A 16,033-nucleotide genomic window follows, 5' to 3' on the forward strand; every position below is an offset into this window, starting at 1 on the left:
TTTAAGAACACTGGCTTTTTAGGAAAGAAGAGATAAGATGGCAACTAGTTATAACTAGTTCCACTGGCACGTGGACTAGGATGAGAACCAGCCTCCGGGAGCAGAGTTGGGGCATTGGGTCCTAGGGACTAGGGTGGTCCACAGTTCTAGCTGCCCAGCATATACCTAACGTGCATCGTGAACAAGTACTAATTCAACCAAGCTCTCAGACACTCAGAAACTCTTTGGGTCAAGTATATTATAGAGGTAACCAGTATGCATAGGACAGTGTTATTCTAGGGCAAGGCCTGTGTCAATCCATACCTGACTTCTGTAGCGCTGGGAGGGCCATGCTTCTTCCATATGCTGAGAGGAGCCTACATACGCTTGGAGTTCACCAAAAACAGGCTGCCTGGCTACACGTTCAGGATGACTGCCCCTCAACATCAGAAAAATAACTTTGCTCTGTGCACACCAGAAGGCTTCAGTTCCACGAAATAGCCCAGTTGCTTAAAAATAGACTGGGAGTGGAAAAACACTCTGGCAAAGGGATAAATGGTGTGGTTAAAGGCTGGAGTGCCATTTTAATGTGGTTGGGCTGTGTCTGACTGGTAGTTTAAAGGAGTTATGCTGAGCCAGGCTGATTGAGGGAGGGTTTTATTGATTGTGCTTTTATTTTTTAATGGGAGAGACTTGAACTTTATAGGCTAAGGGCAAAGATACAATGAGAGTCGATAGTTAAAGATTCAGGAGAGAAGGCATTATTGATGGAGGAAACTGACCATAAAGTTTTTGTTTAGTTCATAGCATCTTTTCAGAAAGGGAAATTTAGAGATTCTTTTAAATTTCTAAGTTAAGACACAGTTATTCCACAGTTCCCTAGGTAAACATTAATAAAGTATTACAAAGTGTTAAGACTTTCTCAGGTTCATTTAAGTTATCTTTTAACTTATTCCAAAACAAATATAACCAGCAAAGACCCCACTGGAGCACTGGTGTGGAGAAGGGAATCTTAAGTTTGGGAAATAGCTAAGTAATTTGAAATTTCTATCCAAAAAAGGTTTTTCAGTAAATTGTCAAGCCTGTTTGTAACAAATTCAGAAGGAATTCACAATGAATAGGGCACCTAATATAGATGAAAGATGAACAGTATATTAAATAAATCATGGAGACGCAGAGAAGAAACCAGGTTAAAGGGCACAGCAAGAGCTACATATCCGCTGTTGTAAAGTATATTCATATAATATTTATACAAAATTTCCAAGGCAAAATAACACTAAGCTTTAGGTGGCACATCTGTAAATTTCATTCTTCTTATCCCCTTCTTCTTAACGTAACATATTTTCTGCATTAATTACCTTCCCTAAGTAACATCACTATATTCCCTGAAGCCACTAGCTGGCCACAGTACATCCATAGGAAGTCAAATCAGAGCACCAGCAGTGTAGACTTAGCATGGTTAAGGCCTTAATTTCCTCACCTACAAAATGGGGATAATAATAGTATTTAAGTTCATAGGATGGTTCTGAGAGGTAGTTGAGAAACTATATAAATGCCTAAACGGTAGACTGTATGTTTGATTGTGTATATAAATTTTTTTTTTCATATACAGTTAAGGAATAATGTATAGTCAGATAAGAGTGAAGACATAATTTGTGTGTTTCTATCAAGGACAAAAAGCTCTACGGAAGCAGAAAAGAACTTGAGAAAAACAGAGAAAAAAGGGCAGATGTACAATGAAGAAGAAAAGATGGACTTGATGGAGGTGTTGGGCAGAGGCTTTGGTGGGGAGAGAGGGTTGGGATGAGGAGAACATTAATTCAACAGATTTCAAAGACAAGCGGTGTTACGTGCAGAAATAGAATTGTTTCTTTATAAGTCTAAAACTGAAAATATGGTAACTTTGAAAATTAAAGAAGCTACTTTTATTGTGTTTGTCATTAGTAAATGGTATAAGTTGGTATGACACTTACTGTGATAGTTTGGGAATGTAGATTTAAATAAGATTTTAATGTCTTGTTAAATTTGGAACTGATGAGGCATTTTGGGTGCACAAGGCTAGGGCAAGGGATTTATACACATATCTGGAAAGGTTTATCTGAGATAAATGGACATAAAGTGAAAGAACAAAATTAGCATGTCTAGTAATTTCACTGTAAATTCATCTTAAACAAGGCTTGAATCAAGATATATATATATCTATTTATATGTATATATTTATATAAACTATATGGAGGGAGAGAGAGCGAGGCATACATATGTCTATCTATCTATCTATCTGTCTAATCTAGTATCCTTTTTTAATGTACTTGGAGAAAAAGCTAGAAAACAGAAGAGCAATTCTGGACTGGCTTGTGAAAAAGCCACTTTTCAAAATCCTCTCCCTCCTATTTAGTTCTAATTTTATAAATGAAAAGTTGGGCATAGTAAATGATACTATATTTCTATCTTTCTTTCTTTAATATATAGCACAAAAGCTGGTGTAAATATACAATAAATACATTTAATGATACTGTAGGGAGCTTTTCTGAATCCTGACTACCGAGTCCTAGCTTTGTGACTCGGAGCAAATGATGGGATCTCTCTGTTACTGGCAAAATGGGGATCATCATAATGCCTACCACATGGGGGTGTTGTGAGCATTAGATAAGTTAAATCATGTTCTCAGTGCTTAGCATATAGTAAGCACACAGTAAAATGCCGGTTAAGGATTATATAATGGCCTTCAAGGGTTAGTATTCAAGGAGTCCTAGGAAGTGGCTTCATCCAGGAAAAGGTCTTGACTTAAATATATATAAAGTATACTTGACAAGGAGAAAAAAAGTCTTGGCTATAATTCAGATATTTGGGTTCTACTGGCACAATTTCTGTCACCCATCCTACCCAACCTTCCAGAAGATCTTTAACGTTAAAGCATACAACCATCAGTCCTGGTGGCCACAGCTCTGTCTCTGGCCCACACTAAGAACTCCCTTCCAACTTTATCCTACCTTTTCATGGGCAAACATGATGCTGATCAAAGTGGGTCTCCCTGGCTCTTGCAGAAAAGCTTCATTTTTCTTTACCACGCTCATTAGGACTGAAGATTGTTGAACTCTGGTGGGAACAGCCTAGCTGCCAGGCTTCCTAGCAGCCCACCCTCCCAGGCAGCCCATGAGAGCGTGAGAAGGTGACTTTGCTTTAGGAGGCTCTGGTAAGAGGTACACAGTTCATATAGCCAGGATCACTGTTAAATCACTGCTTGGGTGTTAACTGTCAACTGCCTTACCACTGTCCCTGCCCCGACCCTGGGTGCAGCACATAACAGGTACTAGTAGAACTGAACTGAGAGCCTGCCCTCACCCCTGTTTACTTCAATCCCCAGAAGGCTCCCAGATGAGCCAGTATCATCCTGATTCTTATCTCTGTAGTTACTTGTAAATACCCAAATCTGCCCCAACTCGCATTCCTCACCACCTTTCAAACACTTTCACTGCACCTCTGGACCTCCTGATCTGTATCTGCAAACTTCCTCTATATCTTCAACTTCTTTCTGAATGTCTTCTCCACTTTGCTGCATAAGCTGAACCCTTGCTCTCCCACATTTCCTCAATATGTTTCTCAAATAGTGGGCATTTGATTCTCACACCCCCACGGGAGGCGGGGAAAGTACCTCTCTTGACCCCTATCACTGCTTCCAAACCACTTATAGCTTTCTCCTTCTTTCCAAAACTCCAGCTCCTTTGAAGTTCTGGTCATGCAGTTGTACCACCCTGTATCAGCATCCCTAACGGGATACAGATGGCACACGTGCATTAGGTTAATTTGAGGATGATTTACTAAAGGGACTAAAGCTCACCCTTGAACAACTCAGGGGTTAGAGGTGCCAACCTTCTGTGCAGTGGAGAATCCTAGCATCATTTATAGTCGGCCCTCCATATCCATGGTTCCTCCGTATCTGTGGTTCCATCCACGGTTCCTGCATCCACAAATTCAACCAACCACAGATCATGTAGTCCTGAAGTATTTACTAATGAAAAAACTTCATGTATAAGTGGATGCCCAGAGTTCAACCTCCTGCGATTCAAGGGTCAACTGTATTTACAAAGGTGTGAATGAGGTAGGGAAGGCACAAGGGATCAAACAGTGACTCAGGGTTAGTAACAACGGAACTGTTACCACCCTTAGCCTGAGGGAACAAGGAAAGGAAGCTCTGGGACCCAGAAGGAGAGAGATGTGTAGAGAAGGCCACACTGAAGAGCAGAAATCTTCAGTTCAGGGGCACAGCCTCTCTCCATCCAATTTGCTGAGGATCCCCCTTAGCCAAACCCAGCCAGAACCAGAGAGCAAGGAAACCCGTTGATTTAATCCAGGTTTGGGCTCCCATGGCACTGAGTGGGGTGGAGAAACGTGGATCTGGAAGGACAAATGGAACCTATCTAGCTTATAATCAATGCTCTTTTTGGTTGCTGTCATCTTTCAACCTCTCTTTGAAGACTTGAGTTCCTAGCTCATTTTCTTCCTCTCTACCCCTTAGTGACCCCTAATGATCTTTTTCATTCATTCCTATTGTCATACCCTAAATACTACCACCAGCAATAACACAATATTTACGTCAAGCATCCCACTCTCTGATCACCACCTCTTATGTCTATAGTTCACTGGCTCTAGTTTTTCATTGCAAGTTTTCAACTTTCTTTAGGCCTCCAGTCCACTGGCCTTATACTCTTCCACGATTCATCCACTGTCCCACCTCCACTCCCCTGTCTTCACTTTCCACTATGTCAAGAGGAAATTCCATGGACCTCACTCCCTTGAAAAGAACCTTCTCTCTTATGTAGTCACCTGTCAAAAATCTAACTGTGGTTAAAGCCAACTGTCTGCCTTTTCCAGTGGGGGGAAAAGACATAAAATCATGCCGACTGGTTTCTCTCTATATCTGTTATCACAAGCTACAAATGGGCATCCCAATCTGCCCCGAAATCCTAGGCTGATCCTGGTGAGTATGCCAATTACTCTTCAAGGTGATTATTTCATACCTTCTTTCTTCTTGAGCTTCTCATACTCTTCTGTAGCCCCAGTCTCCACACCCTTATCTATTCACCGCCAATTCTACAAACCTCCCAGGACCTGCATCCATGTCCCTGCCCTCCATTCTGTTACCGTGGAATAAGGGTCCTCCTATCAAAGCCCAACTGCTCCCCTTGTGCTCAAGATTCCAACCCTTTTCATGTTTAAGATAAATGTTTTTTTCTCACCTAAATCAATTTCCCTTTATTGGATCATTTTTAACATCAAATAAATATGTCAGTTAACTCCTATCTTAAAAAAAAAGTTTCCTTGATTACAAATTCTCCCATATTTTCCATCCAATTTTTCCATTCCCCTCCAAAGAAAAACTTGAAATGACTGTCTACAGACACTGCTTCTCTTCATCTCCCATTCTCTCCTCTGCCCATTTCTATCTGCCTTCCACAACCACCCTTCCATGGTAATGCTGCTCCTGTTTAGATCCCCAGTGACTAATTTGTTCCCAAGTCACCTAATGCCACGTATCAGCAGCATATGACATAGCTAACTGCACTCCCATTCTTGAATCATTTTCCTCCTGTGGTTTTTGTGGACACCATTATCTCCTGATTCTCCTCCTATCTTCCTGGCTTTTTCTTCTCCATCTTCTTCGCTGGCCCAGTCTCCTTGACTAGACCTCTAAATATTAATGACCCCAGACTCTTCTCTATCCTAAGCTACCCAATACATTAGCCATTGGCTAATGCCAGTGTATTTAAATTTAAAATAATTTAAATGAAATAAAATTAAAATTCAGTTCCTCCATAGCACTAGCCACATTTCAAGTGCTCAGCAGGCCATGTGTCTAGTGGACAACATGGACACAAAACATTTCCATCATTGCAGAAACTTCTGTTGGACAGGACTGACCTAAATTCCCTCCCCAGGTGATCTCACCCAGCCCCATGGCTTTAGATACCATCTATATGCTGAATTCTAAATTTATACCTCTAGCTCTAACCCACACCTCAGATTTATACATAAACTGCCTATTTGACACAACTACCTGGATGTTTAACAGGTTATTCAAACTAATATCCAAAACAGAACACTTCATTTTCATCATCTCCTCCCCTTTCTCTGCTCACAAAACCTTGTTTCTCTTCCTGTCTGTCTAGTCTGAGCAAATGACACCATCCAGCCAGTTTTGAAGCCAAAAATCTAAGAGCCACTTTGATTCCCAATATCTATTCCGTCAACGAGTCTTACTGACTCTCTCCATAAAATATATCTCAAATCTACCCTCTTCTACCTTCCACTGTCATCCTCCTCGTCTAAGGTTTTAGTCTGGACTACTACTGTCATACAAGATCCCCTGCACCTAAATCTAGCACATAGCAGGTGCTCATTAAATATGTTGACTAAATTAACAAGTACAACTCCATTCAATAGTGCAAAATAATCTTAATTTTAAAAATATTCATGAATAATACTTGTCACAGAAACTTTAGAAAATTGATTTAAGAAGATAATAAAAATCACTTCTCAGGCAGACTTTACTTATGATTGGTATGGCTCAATACTATTATTCAGTTTATCCATTATTAATACATTTTCATGCTTTTCACACAGTATAATTTACCTCTGTGCATTTGTTAGCTGCACTGTCTGTGCAACTTACCTCCCCAAGAGAAATTTTAGTTGCTTCGTCCTGTTCAGTCCTGCCTTTTCTGATTAATCCAGTACATATTATTCACCTCTTAATTATATTCCGTGCCTGTCACAGCCCAGGACTCAGCTCACCCAGCAATTTGTGGGTGAATAAAACACTCCTGATTTATTGTGTTCAGGAGTTCCCAACTGTGTTCCTGTCTCCACCTGCCACCCAGCTCCTCCCTGCACTCCTCAACTTCCTTGTCAGGAACACTGAACAGTTTGACCCTAGACTTAATTCAAAATAACTCAACCAATAACCCCAAACAATGTCTGCTATTCCACCCTCTTTGACTCTCTGCATTTACTGGCAGCCACTAAAAATGCTTGATCACTCCCCATTCATTCCATCTACAACGAAGTGTGGTCAAACTGCTATTTCGTACACACACAGGTAATGACAGTAGTGAGGGGATGGGTACTAGGGAATGCAGGGGTATCTTTTGGGGCCTAGAGAATAACATTATTAATATGCCAAACATCTGCATTGCCTGTGTCAGTTTACAACACCAGCTCAGATGCATTACCTTTGCAGCAATCCAAACACTATTATTTGCCTACCCAGCAATGATCTTTCCTCCACCCTCCCCCAACATCCTCCTCTCCAGGAGAATGCCTGTTTTGTTCAGTACCCACCCTCCACCAAACAGCCAGGTACCACAGGTGAGTTGTATGTCATCCTCCACCCTACCTCAGCCAGATTTGTGGTCTCATTCCTTTTATGAAGGGGCAAGTGATATAAATTTGGCCAAAAGGAGTGAAAGTCTGCTGTGGGAGGTTCTGGAAAAGGTTTCCTCACTCTTAAAAAAAAGACCCAAGGACAAGATAACCTCTTGAAATCTGGAGACTGCCCTGCCTGGATGTAAATTTCTGAGACAACTAATGTCTTCTTCTAAAAGTATGATGGGAGAGAGTCTTAGACTGAAGCCATTGCTGGGAATGACAGAGTGGGCAGATGAAATAAAACTTCATCTTTTGTAATATTCTTAAACTGTTTTTCATACTGCGCCAGAGGCCCTACCTCTGGACTTGCAACTACGTATTTGTAAGCCCAGGGGATTCTGATTCCATCAAAATTTGAGAAGCATTGACTTCTAAGCCCACAATTATAAAATTTCTCCACCACTTACTAACACCATGCAGGATCTTAGTTCCCTGACCAGGGATGGTACCTGTGCCCCCTGCAGTGGAAGTGCCGAGTCCTAACCATTAGACTGCCAGGGAATTCCCCACTAGCTAACCTTAGGCAAATCATTTAACTTTTATAGAATCCTTTTCTTTACCTGTAAAGAGGGGAATAATATTCACCTTATAACGTTATTGTGAGGATATAGGGTTAAGAGGATTTGATAGAATACAGGAAGTATGTGAGGTCCATTAGCCAGAAAATGATGCTACAAAGTACCTAAATGTCTCCCAAACTTGCCTGCTGATAGAAATAGACACATTGGTTAGAGAAGCTGATCTCAGTCCTCTCCCCTGGAGATTCTGATTCAGGAGCTCCCTATTGTACCCTGAAAGGCTGCATTATTTTTTTATATATAAATTTAGTTATTTTATTTTTGGCTGTGTTGGGTCTTCATTGCTGCGTGCGGGCTTTCTTTAGTTGTGGCTAGTAGGGGCTACTCTTCATTGCAGTGCGCAGGCTTCTCATTGTGGTGGCTTCTCTTGTTGCAGAGCACGGGCTTTAGGCACCCGGGCTTCAGTAGTTGTGGCACGTGGGCTCAGTAGTTGTGGCTCGCGGGCTTAGTTGCTCCGCGGCATGCGGGATCTTCCCGAACCAGGGTTCAAACCCATGTCCCCTGCATGGGCAGGCGGCTTCTTAACAACTGCACCACCAGGGAAGCACAAGGCTGCATTTTTAAAAGCACATTCTAGGATCTAAGCAAGTTTGAAAATCAGGTAAGTTTGAATTTGGCAAAGGAATACATGGCGTAAATTGCTATGCAGCAGCAGTTAGGGTTTCCAGTTTCTAAATCTACATCTGCCACTATTTCACTTGAGCAAGCTGTTTCACCTTTCTGTACTTGTTTACTCATCTGTATACTTGCCCTATCTAACCTACAGGTCCATTGGGGACTGAAGGCAAATTACACTTGGGGTGAAGGGGCTTCTCTAATCTCAGCCTTTTTATATTGCTACAATGTGGATTAAGTAAACATAAAAATAAGCAAAATTGGAATTGGGGGAGGTGTTGCCTTTGCAGTAAAATTAACTGAATAGGACGGTTATTTCTCTATCTCACTACCTTGAGCCACTGAACTTCCACTGCTCTCAGGAACATGGTGTAACTTGAGGTGATCACCCTCAGCTGGCTACTCTGGTCACACTGAGATCTGTGAAAAAGACTAGAAAAATTAAAAATATGAGTGCCTGGGAAAGAGGAGAATTGGATGAGAACCCGAAATTCAATTTTTTGTACTAAGGTACCTTTCACTGGCAAGCACTTTCGGTAGCTGCGCAACAGAAACATTTCCCTTGGCACCAAAAAAAAAAAAAAAGGCGACGTATGCCACTGGCCTCAGGTGGAATTCACAAAGTTGGTTAATTTGGAACACCTGCTAACTTGGTAGGTCCTTTTTAGGGCGCCCAGCTGGCCTCACCTCCTCACGAATCGAAACCAAAACTCCTCCAGCGCTTTAATCCGCGAATTTCAGTTTACGCATGGGCTGTACGTGCGCAGACTCTCGCGGGGCACCCAGCGGGGTGGTCAGAGGCCCGGCTTCCGCCTCTGGCCCTGAACTCCTCCCACCGCCAACAAGCCCCGCCCACCAAGAGGCTCACACTTCGAGTTTGGGTCTCCGCAGCGCCCGTAGTTTTGAACTTTCACCGCTCCTGCGGCCGGCGTCGGGGGATAGCACGCATGCGTCTTGTCTTCGAATGGGTGGCACCCTTATCCTCGCGGCGGCGGCAGGAGCCGTGGCCGTGCTGCTGGCGGTGCGGCTATGGGTAGTGCTGCGTCCCCGCCCCGCTGTGCCCCGGCGGTCTCTCAGCCTCTTGGTGGTGGCTGGGTCCGGTGAGTATCCGGGCGGTGACTGGCGGGCTCGGGTCGGGTACTACAAACCCCAGAGTCCACCGCGGCGCTGTTCGCAGGACCCCTAGCGCTTTGTGCAGCGTTGCATGCTGAGATTTGTAGTTTCTCTGCGGGACTGGAGCGGGTCAGCCCAGGCTGGGCAAAGTGCTGGTCTGTTGTTGATGTGGCCCAGGCCGCGTCTTTAATAACAAATGAGTTACTTACACTTCTCTGTAATTAAGCGTCCTTGTAGTGTATATTTTTCTAACAAATTATTAGTGAACAGAGAGGACACAGAAGCCCATGATGCTAACATGCAATTTGCCTGAATAAAAACTGCTGTTTTGCATTATTAATCTAGGCATTTGGGATAATTTAGGAATCACGAATACTACATGATAAGCGAGACAAAGCGAATTGTCACATTTATAAATATACATATACAAAACCCACAAGTATAGAAACAATTACCTTCTAACGGGAGAACAATACACACTTCAGAATATTGTGCCGGGGGGTGAACAACAACCTGTGCAATCAGGTAATACAATCCAAACGGAGTGGGCCAGCTCTGTAGGCGTACCGCTTTAAATGGACAGCTCTGACAGAGCGATACATATACATGCTGTGTACATTCAGAAATGCCAGGAGATTGCATCCGGATAGCATAATATTTATAAGTATTAGCAAATGGTCTAAACTTATGTTCGCGTGTAATTCATTACTTTATTCACTTAATGTGTTTTGAGCCGTAGGGGAGGTCAGGCACTAAACTAAGCCCTGGAAATAACAAAACTGACGAATACGACTTGCCGTGGCGTACTGACTATGTCCCAAGCAGTGTGAAAGCTGTGAGGGCACAGCAGTGAATGAAATGGAGAATAGGAAACGAAAAGCAGAATGGGTACTTGCCACAATAAATGCTATAACCTGGGAAGTTAACACTGCTATGGAAGTTCACGCTGGGCGCCACTTTTTCTGAACTTGAGACAGGAAGCTTCCTGGAAGTCGTGATGTCTAAACTGAGACTTGAAAGATGACTAAGAAGTAGCCAGGCAAGGGGGAGCTGGGGCTTTGAGGGCTGGGAGGGTGTGAAAAGAAGGCCATAGCACTTGGGATGACCAGAGGTGCGAGGGCACTATTGTACTGAGTTGGATGTGGGGAGGCAAGCCCCATGCAGATCGCGGAAGGGTATTTTAAACCCTGCTCTACCGAGCTGTTGGCACTACTCCACTGCTTCCTACCATGCAGAGGTTAGGACCATGTGCCTCTAAATGAACATAACACCAGAGTTGAATCACATCTCTGCCACTTACTAATTTGATGATCTTGTGCAAATTAGTTAACCTCACTGAGTCTTCTGTTTCCAGTTTGAAAAATGTGGGTTAGGAAGAGGCGAGGAGAAAGAAAGTTGCATTTTCATCAGAATTGTCAGGTAAAGCCTCCCTGGGGAGATGACAGATACCCAACAGCAAGGAGGCCAGAGTGGCTGGAGTAGACTGAGTAAGGGGAGAAGAAGCAGATGAGGTCCAAGAGGTAACAATAAGGGTCAGCTTACAAAAAGGCTTTTATTCCATATGAGAAGGGGAGCCCTTGGAGGGTTTTGAGCAGAGGTAAATAATTTGATCAACTCTTTTTAAGAAGATCAGTCTAGAGGCTGTGTTGAGAGTAGACTCAAGTGGACACTTGAATGGACAAGTGCAGAGAGGGGAACAGGCCAGGAAGCTTTGGTCATAATCCACGTGAGAGTGATGTGGTTTGGAGCAGGGTGCTAGCAAAAGAGGTGGTGAGAAGTGATTGGATTCTGGATATACTTTAAGATAGAACTGAGAAGATTTCATTCCCAAAGGATAAGTCTTAATAAAAACATAAAATGCAAGATGAAGCTCTTATTATTTATTTATTCAGTAACATTTATTCAGTTAATTTTTCAAAGAATGTATTCAGTTTCCTTTTAAGGGAAAAGGGTTTCCTTTTAAGGAAAAAAGAAAAGACTGTTAAAGCAGGTAAAATGAAGTTTTAATAGCAGTGGAAGATGTATATGTTCGGATTTATCCGTAATTGTTCCAGCTCTGAAAACAAGTACCTACTTTGCAAACCACCACACTTTTTCAAAGTTAAAAACAAAAGTGATAAAATGAGTATAAGATGTGTAAATTGCTTGCCCTATATAAGAAGATGGCTGACAAGTTACAAAGTTAAAGCATGATTCTAATTCCTGTTATACTTACTCTCTGATGACTTTATTTCTATATCTAATTCCTTCTGGGATCTAGAGAGTAATCATTCCCTTTCTACTATAAGAAAATATATGCGTTTGGAGAAAACACATAATTTGTTTGATTATCCTATATGTTCACTGTATCACTATTGAGAGCTTTCTTGCAACAGTAAGGGAGGTGAGTCGGGGGAGCTTTGTAGTGTGACCAGAGACAAGGAAGAGGTAACAAATGAGATGAACACAGAGAATGTTAAAGACATCAACCTGGCTGAGGCCAGGGGATCATGCAGTTAAATTAAATAGGTATAATAGGGCCCATTCTTAAGGAGTTTGATTGCTTTGCTTAATTGGTGTATAGTTAATGTAATAGGTAAATGTTCTTTTGGGTTTTTTCCCCCGAAGGAAAACTCAGTGAACACAGTTGGTTTTAAAATTCATGGTTTTAAAATTAAAGTATGAAAATTTTGGAGATTGTACAATTTCAGAAATTGAACACACAGTTGTTGGGTGAAGCTGGTAAATATTTGAGACCTCTGTTAGGTCTGAGACCTCTGTTAGGAGCAGTTGAACAAAAGTCTTCCTTAGGAAGATCTGAGCCCTGGGAGTCAGTGCTCATGCCTCCCTGATGTTACTTCGCAACACCTTCAGCAACTGTCTTCCCATTTTCCAGCCTACTTTCCTGACCTTACTTCACTCTCCTCTTTCTTCCCAGTGTTCCCACCATGCCTTGATCACCCATCCCAGATCTTACCTTCTCCTGTCCTAATAATCCCACCCCCACCCAGTGGCCTCCCTACTCATATCTGTCCATTAGCTGCACCTTTCAAGTCATTTCAGCCTTTACCAGGGATCTCCCCTATGCTTAGGACATTGTTTTTTCATAACCTTTTGCTTGTTCCCTCCCCCAAACCCCATTTTAATTTTTCTTGCTGTCTTGCGTCACTCTTTGTATATCTGTGTGTCTTGTCCCTTCCCCACCAGACTTCTTTTTTTTTTTTTTTTTTGCTGTACGTGGGCCTCTCACTGTTGTGGCCTCTCCCGCTGCGGAGCACAGGCTCCGCACACGCAGGCTCAGCGGCCATGGCTCACGGGGTCAGCCGCTCCGCGGCACGTGGGATCCTCCCGGACCGGGGCACGAACCCGTGTCCCCTGCACCGGCAGGCAGACTCCCAACCACTGCGCCACCAGGGAAGCCCCCCACCAGACTTCTTGATAACAGGATCTGTGTCTTATACTTCTTTGTACCTTCCTCAGGTAGTATAGTAGCACAACCTACTGCTGGTGCTGATTTTGTTTTTATACATTTATTATCCTCTTCCCCCATATAAAGGTAGTATTTATACAAGGGCATAGATTATCATTTCCAAATATTCCTTCTGTGTTTTGAGAAATACACAAAGCATAGTATTAGTATAATGTAGTCAGATGGATGTGTCCATTACCGGTTTCTGAATCTCAAGCCTTCCAATATTTTTTTCCAGGTGGGCATACCACTGAGATCCTGAGGCTGCTTGAGAACTTGTCCGATGCCTACTCTCCTAGACATTATATCATTGCTGACACTGATGAAATGAGTGCCCATAAAATAAATTCTTTTGAAGGAAATCGAGCTGATAGAAACCCCAGTGCTATGGTAAGTGGTAATTTCTATGTCTAAGAAAAGTTACAAGTTATGTATTGAATTTAATTTTCTCTAGAAACAATCTCATGACCCTTCAGTGCCCTGCTCACACAATGCAGTCAACTGTTTATTGCTGATGAAATATAGTTCTTTTACTACCCAAATATAAAAACTGCTTTAAAATAAATCTTCAAATCAAAATGGTTGCTTGATTTCTTATATTCTCTTCTATTATTTAAATAGAGAAAATTGTTTCTCAGTAATTCCAACTGTGAAAATTGTTTTATTTATACTTACAGAAAGCATCCAGTTCACGTGCTTATTGGTTCTTCATTAAAGTTCTTTATCAGTGTATTACGTGTATTGATAATTTGATTTATCTATTACTACTTCTTATTCTTCCAATTATATCTGTACCTGCCTTTAAAATTACTTCTCTGCTCCTGGTTGCTCACTTCGTTTTAGCATTATAGCAGAATTTGGGGTAAATTGAAAAAAGTGGAACTACTTAATCAGGAAGGAAGCTAGAGCTGTTCCTTGTTAGATCGTCTCCATCCATCCCTCTCTCTGGTACCTGCCCAGCCACAGGGCTCCAACAGGTAGTTCAGGAGTGGACAGGCGACCCAGCTCAGGCCACTCAAAGTGTTCCTCCAGGCTTTTTGGACTTGGGGACCCAGAAAATGAAAGTAGTCTTTCTTCAGGGGTTCAACTCTGTAAAAGAAAACTTGGAAGCTGCCAGCAGTCATGTTTTCACTTGCTGGCTAAAGACAGACTGCAGCTAGAGAAAAGAATGAAGTTCATCCACAGGAAGAACAAGATGGGAAACCAGATGGTGACTCCTACCTTCATTGACTCCAGAGCTGCTTCCATATGGGCCCTGTCTTGGTGGTTCTTACGTTTCTTGGAAGTCAGGATCCACTAATATAACTCATCCTCCACTGACCTTTTTAGTTAGTTAAAGCCTGCTTTAGTTACGTTTTGTTCACTTGTAAACATGATCCCTCAATAACGCACTACTAAATTGTGTTCTTGGAAAATCCACATCAAACAATCTTGGAATGCGCTGATGACTATTCAGCCGTAGCGAAATAAGTGGTATGTTTTTTCTTTGTGGGAGGTGAGCCAAAATCCTTCATTTCTGTTTCAGGACTCAATACTGTATTAGTTTCCTAGGGCTACTGTAACAAAGTACTACACACAGGGTAGCTTGAAATAAGAGAAATTTATTCTTTAATGGTTCCGGAGGCTAGAAGTCCAAAATTAAGGTGTCAGCAGGGCCGTGTTCTCTTTGGAGGCTCTGGGGTGAATCCTTCCTCACCTCTCCCTAGCTTCTGATGGTGGCCAGCAGTCCTTGGCATTTTCTGGCTTGTGTCAGCATTACTCTCGTCTCTCCCTGCATTGTCACAGGGCCATTCCTGTGTCTGTCTTCACAGGCCCTTCTTATAAGGACACCAGTCATTGGATTGAGGGCCCACCGTATTCCAGTACGACCTCATCTTAACTTGATTACATCTACAAGACCCTATTTCCAAATAGTCACTTTCATAGGTTCCAGGTGGACATGGCTTTTTTTTTTTTGCGGTACGCGGGCCTCTCACTGTTGTGGCCTCTCCCATTGCGGAGCACAGGCTCCGGACGCGCAGGCTCCGCGGTCATGGCTCACGGGCCCAGCCGCTCCGCGACATGTGCGATCTTCCCAGACCGGGGCACGAACCCGTGTTCCCTGCATCGGCAGGCGGACTCTCAACCACTGCGCCACCAGGGAAGCCCGGACATGACTTTTTGGAGGACAGTATTCATCCCTATACAAATATGTACACTGGACTATTTCAGGAAAAGCCTCCTGTTTGACATAAAGCAAAACAAACTTTTTCCTTTTAGCAAGTGTGAAAGGAGAAAATAGTAGAGACTATTGAGTATGCCAGTAATTGATCCTTTCAGTAATGGGTGAAACATAATAGTAGCTTCATTTTACAAATGAGATAAATGAGGCTCAGAGACAAAAAAAACTCAGCCAAGGCCCTGCCAGATATGTGGGACTTACCTACGTGTGTCTTCTCCGAAGCCTGCGCTTTTGCTGCACAGCCCACTCTGCCCCTTTTGTGTATTCTTTTACAATTCAAAACACTCAATGTGAACAGAATGCCTTGAGAATTCTTATCCAAGGCATCAGAGACTTAAAATGTCATTTAATCTCTTATCTTAGAGTATATATTAGAATTGGAGAGTTTATAGAAAATGATGGTAATTTTCTCACAAGAATAATGTTAAAAGTCTTATAGTTTAGCAGTGGCATACACTACTAGAAAAAAATATAAAGATCAAAGGATTACAAATTTCTTACTGTTTTTCAACATACAGAGTGGGTATCTTTGTTTTTACCTAATTATTAGTGTGCGTGTTCTTTTCTTCTTTCTGAAATTGTACCCAATTTGGAGGCTCCAGGTTTAATTTAACATACATATTGAATATTTCCCTCCAGGTCCATCACTGTATG

At 42.4% G+C, this 16,033-nt stretch overlaps 2 protein-coding genes across 20 annotated transcripts in view; one reads left to right on the forward strand and one right to left on the reverse strand.

The window, feature by feature from the left end:
- The window catches only part of TLCD4 (TLC domain containing 4), a 106,308-nt gene extending 96,852 nt beyond the window's left edge, over window positions 1-9,456 (reverse strand). For 7 of the 14 annotated variants that reach the window (XM_049714901.1, XM_049714876.1, XM_049714883.1 and 4 more), the window contains exon 1: window positions 6,650-6,778. The gene's annotated coding sequence lies outside the window, so the exon portion shown is untranslated. Of the gene's footprint in view, window positions 1-6,649; window positions 6,785-9,284 lie in introns of those variants that run through there. The other 7 variants (XM_049714898.1, XM_033433313.2, XM_049714887.1 and 4 more) reach the window with 3 other exon arrangements.
- The window catches only part of ALG14 (ALG14 UDP-N-acetylglucosaminyltransferase subunit), a 244,741-nt gene continuing 235,637 nt past the window's right edge, over window positions 6,930-16,033 (forward strand). For 3 of the 6 annotated variants that reach the window (XR_007479209.1, XM_049714787.1, XM_033433256.2), the window contains exons 1-2: window positions 9,445-9,697; window positions 13,397-13,548. Coding sequence is in view for 5 of the 6 variants with exons in the window: in XM_049714787.1 (XP_049570744.1) it covers window positions 9,562-9,697; window positions 13,397-13,548 (288 nt within the window). In the remaining variant the exon portion in view is untranslated. Of the gene's footprint in view, window positions 7,076-9,443; window positions 9,698-13,396; window positions 13,549-16,033 lie in introns of those variants that run through there. The other 3 variants (XM_033433255.2, XM_033433248.2, XM_004263052.3) reach the window with 3 other exon arrangements.

The sequence above is a fragment of the Orcinus orca genome, chromosome 1 (genome assembly GCF_937001465.1).
Source record: "Orcinus orca chromosome 1, mOrcOrc1.1, whole genome shotgun sequence".
Taxonomy (NCBI): Eukaryota; Metazoa; Chordata; class Mammalia; order Artiodactyla; family Delphinidae; genus Orcinus; species Orcinus orca.